Source organism: Chionomys nivalis, chromosome 15 (genome assembly GCF_950005125.1).
Source record: "Chionomys nivalis chromosome 15, mChiNiv1.1, whole genome shotgun sequence".
NCBI classification, from domain to species: Eukaryota; Metazoa; Chordata; class Mammalia; order Rodentia; family Cricetidae; genus Chionomys; species Chionomys nivalis.
In genome coordinates, this window is record NC_080100.1 from 52,364,539 (window position 1) to 52,379,535 (window position 14,997).

The 14,997-nt window shown below is 35.1% G+C and overlaps 1 protein-coding gene and 1 pseudogene across 5 annotated transcripts in view; one reads left to right on the top strand and one right to left on the bottom strand.

Annotated features, from left to right (window-relative positions):
• Tent2 (terminal nucleotidyltransferase 2) overlaps positions 1-14,997 on the top strand; it is a 54,620-nt gene that overhangs the window by 33,040 nt on the left and 6,583 nt on the right. For all 5 annotated transcript variants that reach the window (XM_057789573.1, XM_057789575.1, XM_057789574.1 and 2 more), the window contains 2 exons: positions 7,311-7,354; positions 12,358-12,494. In XM_057789573.1, the coding sequence (XP_057645556.1) occupies positions 7,311-7,354; positions 12,358-12,494 (181 nt within the window). The remainder of the gene's footprint in view (positions 1-7,310; positions 7,355-12,357; positions 12,495-14,997) is intronic.
• LOC130887262 (60S ribosomal protein L6-like) lies at positions 3,637-4,516 on the bottom strand (annotated as a pseudogene).

A 14,997-nucleotide genomic window follows, 5' to 3' on the forward strand; every position in this document is an offset into this window, starting at 1 on the left:
CCTAGCACTTGGGATCCCACACCTTAACTCCCAGCTCTAGAGAAGTGGAGGTAGGAATGATATGACTGGGTGGAGAAAGGAATATAAGGTTGTACGAGACAGGCGCTCAGGGCAGTCTGAGGAGCAGTGTAGTCTGAGAAGCAGTGCCGTCTAGGCAATAAGTCTGGAGATGCAGTCTGAGGAGCCAGTCTGAGGACAGGATCGCCCCTTTGGTCTAAGCATTGTCAGAGGTAAGAACTCTCTAGTAGATGGTCACTCTACTTCTCTTATCTTCAGCATTAACTAATCTTATATCTGACTCTGGGTTTTTATTATTAATACCAATTAGAATTTATGCTACTTTGGGCTATTCTGTTCGATTATCCTCTAGGATGTTAGGGTAGCCAGGCTGAGACATTGTCACCCTGTTGTTGCTAGTTCATTTGGATAATGTGGCTGTCTACCTTCTCTTCCCGTGCTCCTTCGTGTGTATCCCTTTTAGAACTGCACAGTCTGAGAAGGTGGCTTTCTCTGAGACAGGAGGACCATTCTTGACTCAAGGATATACAAAAAAGCTCTAGTCCCCTGATGTACCTCCAAATCAGTCCTCAAATTCCAAATCAGTCTCCAGATTTTAAACCAATTTTATTAAAAACAGTTACCATTGTTTATGAGGTCATTCTGATAAGGCTATATATTCTGTGTTTACTGGGTAATTATAGTAAGTGATCACTTATAGTTTTTACCCTTTTATAACGTAGTAGTGAAGTTCCCCAGAAATATAGTACAGACTGATGTGCTCTGGATGGAACCTTTACTTTCGTATTTAATGTTTTGTATACCCAGTCTAATAAATAATATAATCCACATATTTTACTCAGCTAGATGCTAAGGGAAATTAAAGAGAAAAACTATTTCTAGTTAATCACAACTAGGAGTCTGAGATGTTCCTTACTGAGTAACATTTAATTGTAATAACTTCATTAACTATATGTGGCGGTACATCTTTGTAATTCTGACACTCTGGTGGCTTAGGAAAGAAGAGTCTTAGCTTTATAGCCAGATCCTGTCTCAAAACAAAAAACAAACGAATAGGACCATAAGCATTATTAACAACTGTTGCAGCTGGTGGGTTACTAACAGAATGTTACCTTTTACTACTATATGTAAGTTGCTTGTGTGAGGGAAGTTACTGATAGATCACTATCAATACCATGTGGTCTTAACCAACTATTCTAGTGTAGTGGTTTAGAAAAAGTTTTATTGTGTTGTTTGGTACTTTCTGCATTTAGATTCTGAAAGAGGTAACAGAGTTCATATATGTTGACTCTACTTTTTTTCTCAAGAGATTTATCCTAAGACAATGATCAATAGATTTACATATAAAAATATTTTATAGTGTCTATTGAATTAATAAAAGAAGGAATCTGAGCTTTCAAGAGTGAAATGGCTAAATTAAGTATGGTTAAAATGAAAACTATATAGTCACTACCATCATGTTTTTAAGATTTTTAAGGATAAGATACTCTTGACGTACTGTCTTATACAACATAATATCAATAATTTTGTTTAAAGAATGACTGTTTGTATATATTCATATGTGTGCAAATACCAAGAAGTAATGTGTCAAAATTTTTTCCAATTTTTAATAGAAAAATTAGAATTTTTATCTAATATTTACTATATACTGGGTAGGTGTTTTCTATATTAAACAAGTCACGTTCATTTGAATATAGACTTCAAAAGAATTAAGACTTAAAGTTGTTTAAGTATACCAAGCATTTTCTAGATGAGTCGTCAGAAAGGCTTGTTAAAGTGTCTTACGCCAATCACAAATTGTGTTTATTGGTCATTGTCTTGGTTATATGTTGATTTGATGATTGATTCACTCCTTCAAAATTATTTGGAATATGGTGTGTGTTGTTTTAATCTATTCTGTATATCACTGTCACTAATCATTTTTTCCAATTGTTTAGTTGTGTCTTCTCTTAGATAAATTTTTCAGAACTGCTCTCATCTTTTGCCTGACAGCTCATATTTATTAAAAATTCAAAGGGTTTCTTACAGATACTATAAAGAATAACACAGAAATCATAGTATCATCCAGAGTTGAATCATTTTAATTTTAGTAGTAATTCATAAATTACATTTACTTTCTAACATGCATGCATCTCTGATATATTTACTGTATGTTCTGATATATTTACTGTATGTATCTCTGATACAAGTAAATGTTTGTCTGATATATACCTTGTCCCCTGTCCTTATTGGTCACATTAAAATTTTAATCGGTTAAGTGCATTATTAGCAAATGTACTTTAAGCGGAGGCACTTTAAGGTGATTTGTCAAACAAATTGAAAATTTATCAAGAATTAATATTTTACCAGGTAATGAAATTATTTTAAGATTTGGTTTCTTACTGAAGTTGTCCATGTATAATGACACTCTTAGCAAATACTTGTATGTAAAAACAGTTCTATGATGTGTAACTCCATTGGCCAACTTTATGTAATCCTCTACTGCCCTCCCCCCAAAATATTGATGAGATAGGTAATTTTTTTTCCTTTGTTGTTATCTCCTTATTGGGAGAGAAAATGGCCTACAAGAGACTGAAGCAGTTCAGCCTTTGGCACAGAGGACTAGTTTTTGTGAAATTGCTAACATTATTTTATCTTTCTGACCTTCATATTCTTACCTATAATATAAGTTGTTGGATAATGATTATTATTTAACTTTCTAGATATTCTAATACATATTTTTTGCCATGAAGGAAACAGTTGTTCTAAATATTGGTAGATAAAAGGTCATAGCATTTTTATGGTATATGTTAGTAGTCAGTAATAGACTACATATGTTTCAATAAGTGACCAATCAAAGCATAAGAGGAAAAAGATTCTAAGAGGAAGAGTTAACTGAGGTAAAATTATCAGTTGGGTAGAATTAAGAACATTTATGATCAGCTAGCTTCTTTCTGGGATAGAATTTCCTAACATCCATTTTTAAATTGTTCTTTTTTCAAAAAGCATATTATATACTTCCAATTACATATAGTGATACAGAATATATACATTACCATTCCAAAAGGGAGACATGGGGACATAGGAAACACTGGACCAAAGCAAGACTGAAACCCAGCAGGATAAACTCCAAACCCTGTAACTATGTGCCTGTAACTTAGCTGCCTCTGCCATTCTCTCTGTGTTGCCTGACACATACACCTTTCTTGGACTGGTTATATTCCTTTTGTGCTCTCCTGGTGATGTCTTTTGATTCTGGTATTTTCAACATCTTGGGGTCTCCAGTGCAGTCCTGTCCTCACTTTGATAATTTCAATTGGCTTCTCCAGGTTTTTATGCAGGTACTTCCCTGGGACACGCTTGGGTTTATCGTCTCAGCCTAACTCTTTACTCATGAATCTTTCCTGTTTCTAAAGCCAGAACCATGTGGACAGCACTGCCAGGTTTGACCCCCTGCTTGGGATGGAGCCAGGCTCCCTTGAATCACATTCACAGTTCTCCTTGGTTGTTACTTTTTAGGAGCAGAAAATTTCATAGGTATTTCTTTTTTCTTTTCTTTTCTTTTCTTTTCTTTTCTTTTCTTTTTCTTTTTTTTTTTTTTTTTGACACATAAAGCTGTTTAATTAGGTCGTCAGCAATTTAGAAAACCAGTTTGTGAGGATACATCCCGTTTGTCAGAGAGAACTGAGAGCGCAGGTAGCCCTGCAGCTGAGGAACAGCTTTGATCTTTGGCAGAATCTGCGAGTCCACTGCTTTCTGATCAGCCTTGCGCTGCTCTGTAATCTCATATTTCTCCTTCTCTGTGTCAAAGATCTCGCCCTCCTGATGCCTGGGCTTACGTAGCTGCTTTTTCTTGAAGTAAGCATCAGTCAGGTGTTTGGGGATTTTAACTGTGCTGATATCAACTTTTGTAGAGGTGGCGATGACAAACTTCTGATGTGTTCTTCTCAAAGGACTCTGTTGAGGGCAAGAGGTCCTGTCACAGCAGTAAACCACTGCCCAGTTGCTTCAGGAAAACCACTCTCTTGCCCCCGTGGCGCCCGGTAAGGATGATGAGGACAGTCCCAGGAGTGATGCTGGCTCGCAGGCGTCTCACGTGCTGACTGAAGGGCTTTTTGCCATGGCTCAGCAGCTTCCGAGGCACATCTTCGGTAGGATAATACCTGGGCATTTTTCGAAGCTTAACCACCCGGGTACCACCATTCTTGTCACCATCAACTGGTTTTGCGACAGTGGCAAGGACCTTTTCCTTTTCCTTTTTCTTTTCAACCTTGGTTTTTGCAGCTGAGTATTTCCTTTTGTACATGGCCTTTCTGGGATACATAGCAGATCGGGAGTACCTGCCAATCCCTCTAACAAGGACTGGATTGCGGCTGCAATGGGGCTTCCCCTTCTTGAGCTTTTTAGCCTTAGGGTTACTTTTTTTGGCTGCACCAGCGGCAGGGGCATCACCGCCAGCCTTCTTGGCTGCAGGTTTCTTCTCTTTTGTATCAGGTTTCTCGGCTTTTTCACCCACCATCTTGCAAGATGGGAAAGAGAACTAAGGTCCCGGCTTCCGGTCTATAAGCAATCTCATAGGTATTTCTTTTGTGCAAGTTGTAAACTTAGCTGCTTGGGGGTCTTGTCTTGAAGGCACCCTTCCCTCTATTGCATTCCATACCAGACTCTCTTTGATCTTTTCATCTCTTTTATCATAGCCTTAGCTCCTACATAAATTTTCCTGGTGCTCTTTTCCTACTTCAACTGTATATTTTGTATTTCTTTTTTCTCCAAATGTTCTTTTTCATTAAGGAAGTGCGTAAGAGAAATAATTGATAGCCATATCACAGAATCAATATTAGGTTGTTTTGAAATCTCTGCCAAAGAAATTAGTCTGCTACTTTTCTATGTAGCTTCAAGAGAATTCATAGGACAACAAACAGCAGCCATATTCTTTATCAAAATATCGCAAGAATGATTTCTAGCCTAGTTAGTAATATTGTTCAACTCTGAAACCTCCTGGTCTTGACAGTCAACATAGCTCTCAGTACTACTGCCTTCCAAGATCCTGCTAGAATGGTTCATTAAAATCTACTTAAGAGCGTTAAACCATTTCTCTGGAACTAAGTCCCAAATCCACATTCCTCCAAAAACAAAACTTATGGTCAGATCTGACACATCAATAGCCCACTCCCTGGTATCAACTTCTGTCTTAGTTACTTTTCTGTTGCTATGACAAAAGACCATAGCCATGGTAATTTATAAAAGAAAGCAATTAATTGGGCTTATGGTTTCAGAGAGAGTTCATGATAGTGGAACAAAAGCATAGCAGTAGGAACACACACACACACACACACAAAACCCACTCTTGTGACATACCTCCTCCAACAAGAGCATACTTCCTAATCCTTCCCACAGTTCCAACAAGTGGGGAATGTATTCAAATATACAAGTCTTTCGAGACCATTCTCACTCGAACCACCATAATATCTTTACTTCCAAAACCTTCTAAATTCCTTAGTTTTTAAAGTTCTTTTGTTCTTTGAATGGCTCTAAGCTCAGAGATTGGTATTTTTTTCTCCCCTGTCCTTCCAAATAATGGTTCTAGAATGTAAAAATATTCTTTGTGAATTTGTCTTCTTTTTTAATAATAATTTTAATTTATGAAGTATTTAATGGAAGAAATTTTAAGTAAACTAATTCCTGGTAAGAGAGTCACATTTATTGAAGTTTATTAAAAGCACTAAAAGTGTTGTAAAAATATAGAGAGATATAGAATTAAAGTGTCTGGGCTTGAGTTTACATGGAGGGTCTTGTGGAATGATGTCAGAATGCCTCTGGGTGAAAGGGTCTTGACTGTGCTTGTATATATCATTACATATCAGGGTAATTTTGGTAAGTAGTAAATTAAATATTTGTCTTTATAGTCCCATTCATACTCTGCACATGCTCACATTGCAAAATTTTATTTCACTGCAATTTTCAAGTTAGTAATATAGCATACAAAAGGGAAATTTAACTATATCATACTACATTTTAGAAATAAAGAGTTGGAAGTTATATAGGTTAGTTACAAGACTTAATTATTTGTTTGTAAATGTAGCACAGAGATCATTTAAATTCTTTTTATAGGTAGTAAAGTATTAGGTATTCTTTCTTACTGAGCTTCAATTATATATAGACCCTATTCTTAAGTACAGACTTTATTGTATACTGTTTTATTTGTTCACTAATATGAAAGAAATCTTGGAATTAAAGTACTGGTATTTTATCATACTCCACATATTGTAGGGTTATGTCTTTTGCATTACATTTATAATGATGTGAGATTATTGTTTATACATTTATTGAGATTAGGTTTGCTTAATCATTGAATTGTGAATTTCCTGAGGATATTGCTTTGTTGATAGAGTGTTTTTCTAGCATGCATTAAGCCATAGATTTTATTCCCAGTACTCAATCCAGAACAGGGGCATGTGGGTGCACTTCTGTGATTCTAACACTTGGGAGATGGAGGCCTGAAGAACCAAAATTCAAGGTCATCCTCAGCTAAATAGTGGGTTTGAGACAAACCTGGTTTATGTAAGACCTTGCCTGGAAAAAAGAAAAGAAATTTAATTTTAAATGAGGGTAACAGGATAATGGTTCCCCTGTGATATATTTTATTTATATTTCTAGGATGGCTGTGCAAATCTCCTGACTTAGATACCCAATCTATATTGAGGTTCTTTAAAGCAGTGTTATGAAGTTGAAAGTGACTTCAGTTTTGATTATTAAATAGCTAAATTTTCTAACCATAATTTTAATATTGCTTGTTAATAGAAATTAAATAATGAAGGGACAGTAATGACAGTGTTCTCCAGTGATACGGTATCATTGAACTAATGGTGAAGGGACAGTAATGACAGTGTTCTCCAGTGATACGGGATCATTGAACTAATGGTATAAGAACCCTGAACTTAGTCTTAAGATTAGATGTTTTGGTAGTTAATCTGTAGAATTCTGTGGAATTCAAAATCTGTAGAAGAATTGTGCCTTGCCTATTTTGTTTGTGTTTGATGTTTAATTGAATGACTTGTGTACCGTTATTGGTAGAGTCCTACTCTGAAACGTTGTAGGAAACATTGATTCACATAGGAAGATATATAGGTCATTAACAACCTTAGATTGTTAAATGAATTAAAAAATTTAGGAGCTGTGTTCATGAAATACATGAAAATTTGAATTTTAGTATCAACCCTTGTGGTCTCATACCTGGGGTATAACTGACAAACTTTTGCATTGTAATATGAATCACGTGAATCACAGAAGCTTTGAACTTTTTCTTTTTATAGCCCTACCTGAACCCATCCTTCCATCCCTCCAAAAAATTTACCCAGTAAGTGTTTCTTATGAATTATTATAATACATAGTATGTCAATTATATATAGAATTATTATATTCAGTATCAATGTAAATATGAAAGTTATAAAGCTAAATATATAATAACATTTTCTATATAGGCTGAAGCATTGACCTCTAGAATATTTAAATATTTTGTTCACTTTTTCAGAAAGTTCTGGTACTTTTTAGTTATTGGTTTATAATCTGGTCAGTTATGTTGATGTTTGGATTTTTCTTGCATGTTATGCATGGCTATATTAATATGGATCACATATACTCAGTTGGTCAAGGCCCATTTGACCTTACTCCAGTTTTCTTCATACTATTTTATATAATTTTTTAGCATTTGTGTTTAGTTAATACTTGAGAAAAATTTCATCTTAGTGTATTTGTATTTTGAAAAGAGGGGAAAATTAAGCTGAACAATTGGATAATCTTTTCACATTTTGGATCATTTTGTTAAGCAGTAAATCAAAAGGTAACAATAGTACACTATCTTGTTTGTATAATATTGAGACTTCTCATGAAATTGATAGAAAATAAAGTGTGCTGCTAGCAGAAGTTTAGTATGTACTATTTCAGTTGAGAGAAACCCATATGAAGTAATGTGCATAGTCATCATTTATAGGCATTTTGATGTTTTTTTATTGTTCTCATATTCTTCCACTCTTGTCATCAAGTTCCTGCTTTTCTTTAAAGAAGTTAGTCATTGTTGTACATAAAATACAAGGATGCTCGACATGCAACATCTTTTTAAATAAGTCTGTGATAATTGAGGTAAACTGATATCCTTGTATTTCAGTACTAGTTGTTATGATGCACACATGGGATGCTGCCTAATACAGGTTCCTAGATAGCATAGTGGATCTCCCAGTATCCTGTGGGTCATCTGCTAGAACAGACTATGATAAGAACCTCTGGCCTCTGGCTGTTTTCTTTTTTAAAACAAATTTTTACTGTTGTGAAGAATTACTCTCATGGGCTTTTAATGTAGTTAGAATCAGTCTTTATATTCTTAGATACAAAGAATAACAATAGCAAGTATAGAACAAAAAGTAGCTTATTTAACTTTTTGTCATTTTTTTAAATAGTAGCAATAGTTTCTTTTTATTTTAATATGCTTTAGGGAGTATACAAATCTAATCATTCCCATCATTTCTGGGGAGCAGTGGGAAGCTCCAGTTGCATGAATTTAATGTTTTGTCATGGCTAAGAAGAGCAGTTAGCCACAGCACAAGCCTCCTTCAAATGAAATGCACTAATAACAAGACAGGTAAAGAGCCTAACAAGTGACCCTGCATGGGAAGTGGCCTTTGTTATTGTTGGATGTTTTCCTCTTTCCACAAATATTTTATACTTTAGCTCATACTGAATGGTCTGAAATAATGTTTGTGTGTTTTATTGTTTCAGCTTTACTTTTTTTAAGGCCCAGCTTTTGATGTAAAAAGAGTGACATGTTTCAGCATACAAAAAAATCCAGTACTTAAATCTAAAAGACTCTTAGTTTGTTGTGGTGGCACATACCTGCAGCTCAGTATTTGGGAGACTGAGCCAGGAGGATGATGTGTTTGAGATTAACCTAAGCTATATTGCAAGATCCCGTCTCAAAAAACAAAAACTATCTTTTACTGTATGTTGAAAGCACATCTCTGACAATCTCACTTGCAATCCTGTGCCATGTAAAGTCCTTTTTTATTAATAATAGACATCAGTTCAGTGTTGTGCTTGAGGTGGAAGGGGCAGTAAGCACCCTGTTTTTTACTTTCATGTTTCACTTTCTAATTGTTTGACTTTTCTCTCATAATAGAGTTCTGATTTCTGGTCACATTCGCTTTTTATGGTTCTCTACTCTCCGTTCTTTTGCTAATAGTTGTGTTTCTATGACTGTGATGAGTAAATGAACTTACTACTAGCTTAGCCCACAGCCTTGAATGATACTAAGTGTATCTGGTACAGAAGGAACACATTGATAATCTAGTATATAGGAGACAGAGACAAGAGGAAGCAAGTTGAGCCAGACTGAAGCAAAAGACAAAAAACTAACTGTAAAATCTCCTGTATTAGAAATGGTCTAATTTATATTCGTGTATGGTTAGGCTGACATCTTAACTGTTTAAATTACAGTTATATTTGCTGTAAGATTTATGTTTATATTCCTAAGAACTTACTGCCCCCTCTTAAATTTTTTTTAATATGTAATTTACCTACTATTCAGCAGAATACTTTTTTAGTGGTCTATCTGGTAGAACAAGCAAATCACCATCACTTGCTTAGTGTATAAAATTTATTTAATCCCAGACATACAGATATGTATGATTGATGCCTAAGTCAGTGATAAAAACGGCTTTCATAGTTTGATCAAGCTATGTAGTTACAAATGAATGGTTCAGAAGCTGGCATTTCCCCCAATACTGTGTTTCCCAGGGGAAAATTACTGTAGCGTTCAGTAGTATAATTATAGTTGTGTATTGCATTTTATTTTATTAGTATATGGCTCCTATTCCTATATGAACTTTGAAAAAAGTGGCATATTCTTAACTTACAAATGATTTAAAAGTTACATTGAAATGGGAAAAATTTTCCCTATTTCTCAAGAATTATAATAAAATATGGACCCCCTTTTTTTGGTCTTGGACAGTACTTCTTTTGTAGCCCAAGTTGGCTTTGACTTTTCTCTGGGGCAGCCTTTGACTTGAGTTCTAAGGATTGAATTCATGTCCTCAAACTATTTCCTCAGTCCCTGAGGTAAAATAATTTTGAAAATTGATGTATTTCAGTTCACTTGTGATACTGAATGTGACAGGAAACTGTAAACATATCATTGCCTTCAAAAGAGGGCTAATACTTTACGTTAAGGAAGAACAGCCTAAATGATAAAGTCTGACAAAGTTCAGATGGCGGAGTGTGGGTTTAAGTGTTTTTGTGTTATTGGTAGGCAGTTACAAAAGGTTGTCAGATATTTCTCATGGTTTTCTTTAAATTTGTTTTAAGTTGGAAGAGAAATGGGAGATTATATTTATCCAGAAAAGTTAACATTTATTTATTATTTGAAAAATACTCTCAGGATATAGAAAAGATCATTACAAATTTTGCTTTTGAAGCTCAAAATAAGAATATCCTAAAAGTATAAGGAAACCTTCCTTAAATTAAGAAAAGATTAAGCAGCAGTAGATGTTAATATGGAAAATATACTCACAGGAACTATAATTGGTTGAATTGCTTTCCATCGATTGTAGTCTGTAATTTTAAGGCTGCTTTTCCCTTTGTAGTGCTCTTTGTGCTTTCTAACATATTAGCCTAAGTTCTTCGCCTGCTTAATGATTAACATTATATATATTTTTTGTAAGCCAGAATCTTTTTATAGTGTGAATTATTACCCTAGGCTGAGGATTTCTGCAGAAAAAAAAATTAATTTGTATTTACGTTTAGCTTCTTTTAGGTGTGGAGTGTCCTTTTTTTTTTTAAGTTTCATTTTGTACTTCAATATTCTGTCATCATCGCATGACTCATAAAGTTGTCCCAAAAGGAAGTAAGACTGGCCATATGGTTGTTCCAGGTCATTCAGTATTTAGTAGAGTAGGTCTCATGTCTCTTTAGTTTAATCTTATAGTTGCTGATCTTTTTCATTAGCTTACCGAAAAAAAAAAAAAAGAAAAAATAATGGAAAGTCAAACAGTTTAAAGAAATGTGTGTTCTGTTTTGAATCGAGTGTTGTATTACAGTGATAAGTGGTATGAATCAATTAGTAAAAAGCTACCACCTTTCTTACATTTGACCTTTATTATATTTGTTTTGCCAGAAAATGTTTTACAGTTCTAAATAATATTGCCCTAAGTCCATCTTTTTACCTATAAAGTGAAAGACAAAGTGAGGTAGAGATGGTGCATTTGTTCTTTCTTCTTGAGTCTTTATTATGAAATGGAACTGTTTTTCTGTCTCCACGTTTTTCATCTTCAGCTAGACAATTAAAAGTAGTTTGAGTTTAGTGATGCTAGTGCCTTCCTAGTATGCACAAGGCCCTGGTTTGGACTCTAATACCACATAAAGAAAGCGGATGTGTAGTGCATGCCTCTCATCTCTTCACTTGGGACATAGGGGTGGGAAGATCAGAAATTCAAGGTCATCCTCAGCTATGTACTGACTCTGAGGCTAGCCAGGGTTAGAGAGCCGACATTTGAGGGGAGTGGTGGTAGTGAATCTTTATGAATATATATATTACTTGAAAATCACCCTGTTCAGATCCAGAACTTGCTGCTAATAGAGGAAAGGTCAGATATGTAAATGGGTGCTATCAGCTTTAGTACAGAAGGTAACAATTCATATTCTTTATATTGGATGCCTTATTGAGACCTAGTTCACACACAACTAATAACTCCTTCATAAATAAGTTCATAAAAAACATAAATAAAGTTTACTGAATGTGTGTTGTTTGTAGGTATTCAGTCTTCTTTCCCTCCCATCATCTTTTCAAGTTCAGCTCACGTGGAACAGCTATCTTTCTGTTTCCCCTTAAAATACAACAGGAAAATCAAACAGTGTTGAAAGTCTCAAAAACTATACTAATCATAGGTTGACACTTTTGTGACCTTTGAGAGGAGTGTTAAGTTGCAACTGGGAAGAGCTGTTGCCCTGTGCTTGATATCTTCTTCATACATAAAGTACAACTTTACTGCAGAAATAATTAGGGAGGTATATTTTATGAATATATGTCTTTGGGTAGAATCATGAAATCTATAATAAAGTTTGACTCATGCTTGAATTATTTTGCAACCATAATGATACACTCAAGCCAAGAACTAGAATATCTTAGTTTTTCATTTATTTTATGACCTATTCCAGGTACTATGCTGGTGAGACCTTTAATGAAAGGAAGTTTTCAAATTTCTAACTGGCTAGCACAAAAAAATCTAACTTCAAAAACTCTAGATAAGGTTTGATAAAAGTTCTTAGTATATGTTTTAAATGGCTTTGTGTCCTTTTCCCTTTTTCTTTCAACAGGAATCTTTTAGTACTTCTGTACAGCTGCACCTTGTGCATCACACTCCGTGCAGTGTTCCTCCTTACCTCTCAAAGAATGAGTCAAGTCTTGGGGACCTCTTACTGGGCTTTCTTAAATATTATGCTACAGAATTTGAGTAAGTAAAACTTGAAATTGTTTTTGTTTTTTTATTCATAAGTGACTGCTCTAGATTTAGGGAAGCTGCATTTGTTAATTTCAGTGCTGTAAGTGGTTCATGAGATAGAGCACCTAACAACTAATTAATAGCAACTAAGATTTCAGTTCCTATTTTTTGGTAAAAAAAAGTATTCATAGTTTAATAAACCTGGTTGTAAGATTTAGGTTTTTAAAATATGTGTGTTTGGTGTAGGTTTTGTGCATGTGTGGGTACAGTCCAGAAAAGGGAGGTGGGTCCCCTGGAGCTGGAGTAACAGTTGTGGGCTGCTTTGTATGGGTGAACAGTGCATGCTCTTAACCTCTGAGCCATTTCTCAAGCCCTGGTAATGCTTGAGGTTTGTTTGTTTTTTTTTTTTTTTTTTCATTTGTGCTTCTATTTCATGTTGAGGACTCTCTAGTAGGGTCTAGGTTGGTCTTGTGTTTTAGTTCTATGTAGGTTGTATATTGTTGGAACATCTGTCTTCTAGGAATTTAAAATTTATAGGAAAAAATATAGCCAAGGCAAACGGGATTTTTTTTAAAAAAAAGATCAATATTTGAATAGTAGTTGTATTAGGGTAAAATGCAAATCAAAAAAATACATCTTTTATTTGATTTGAAGACAATATTAAACATGAAACAAACAGTGTACAACCAGACAGCAAAACTTCTTTGGGGAGTTCTAAGTCCAACTAGAGTAAGGCTGGTGATTTGAAGTACTCTGGTCAATACGGGAAGTCTGAAGGAGGGGGGTTCCTTAGGAGTTATACAAAGAGCCATAGTGACTTTAGTATTATTTTTTTGAAGGGTTTGGAGAGGGGAGTGATAGCACTAATAAATGGCTGTTAGTTGATGGAAAAGGGTTTCTAATTTCTAAGCAGAGGAGATCTGTTACCTCATTCAGTTTCTATAATCACTGTATGAAGTTGTGTTGTACCTTATATTTTACCAGTGAGTCACAGAAGGATTCAGTAAGAAATGAAGCAATATACCCAAAGAACTTACAACTAGTAAGGATAATGATTTCAGATCATTTGATTCCAAAATTCATATTTAACTGTAATGATTACAGTGACATTGTAATTGCCTTATTTGTTATCATGTAGGCAACTCTAAAGAAATCTGACTTGTGTTTGAAACATAGGACATGAAAGAAGAAATACAATTCAGTATGTTAGAAGTAGAGTTTCTGTGCATCTTTTGTTTGTAGTGATGACCACAGCACCTCACCTGGTGAAAAGACGGTAAAATGTTTGTTACAGTTTTGATGCAGAGAGTGGGGGGGGGGGTTTAGTGTGGATCAGAGATCCTTAAAGTAACTTAGAAGTCACTGAAGGAAGTTAAGGAAAGGAGTCAGGAAAGTGCTAGAGGAGAACTGAGTGAGAACAGAGTTAAAATAACCCAGATTAACTGGGGGTGCTGAGAGGCAGGCAGCTTTCTGTGTTGAGGAGAGGCTGATCTATAGGGCAAGTTCCAGGACTACACAGAGAAACCCTGTTTCAAAAAAACAAAGCAAACAAACAGACAAAAAAATAATCATCAGGCAGTGGATGGTGAGAAAGAAGGAGGCTTCATTAACAAAAGATGCAAAACTATGAAGCATGAGTTTTCTCTTTTCCACCATATGGGTCTCAGGGTTAAAACTTAGGTCCTCAGTCTTGGTGGCAAGGGTCTTTACATGATGAGCTATCTCACTGGCCCCTACACCAACAATCTTTATTGTTATATAAGTTAGACATTTGGTGTAATGTTAAAGGGAAAGATTCACAGAACAATGGATTTCTTCTGTATATAGGTGCTTTGTTGGATTGACACAAGAATGGAGATGGAAAATGTTTTGTGTTAGTTTAACAGTAATAAAAAGTAACTTGCTGAGTCAAATAATACTAGCTGGGAGGCTAATGTTTGAAATGAGATTTTAAGACTTCCTCATATAGTCGGGCGGTGGTGGCGCACGCCTTTAATCCCAGTACTCGGGAGGCAGAGGCAGGCGGATCTCTGTGAGTTCGAGGCCAGCCTGGTCTACAAGAGCTAGTTCCAGGACAGGCTCCAAAGCTACAGAGAAACCATGTCTCGAAAAACTAAAAAAAAAAAAAAAAAAAAAGACTTCCCCATAATGTATATATGCCAAGTACATTATTTTATACAAGATAATTTCACATAGTTGACTGTAGGGAGCTCAGCCAAGAATATGATCAAAGTAATGAATTAGGTACCATTTAAAAGATTCCTGGCAACTGCTAAAATGTTTGTAAGGATTTCTTCTGAATTTTATTCAACTAGAGGCATCCTCTTTACTTGGAAGCCAGAATTACCTGTCTGCTGAGGGGTGTTTGAGTATATATAGTACATTTTGCAGTAGTTTTTTATGACCATTTAAAAATTGCTGATTTTTTTTTGTTTTTTTGTTTTTTCCCTCCAAGTCTTGCTCTCTGAAGCAAAAATTAAGTCCAGAAGTTAAGGGTCAGGCTATGCAATATGGC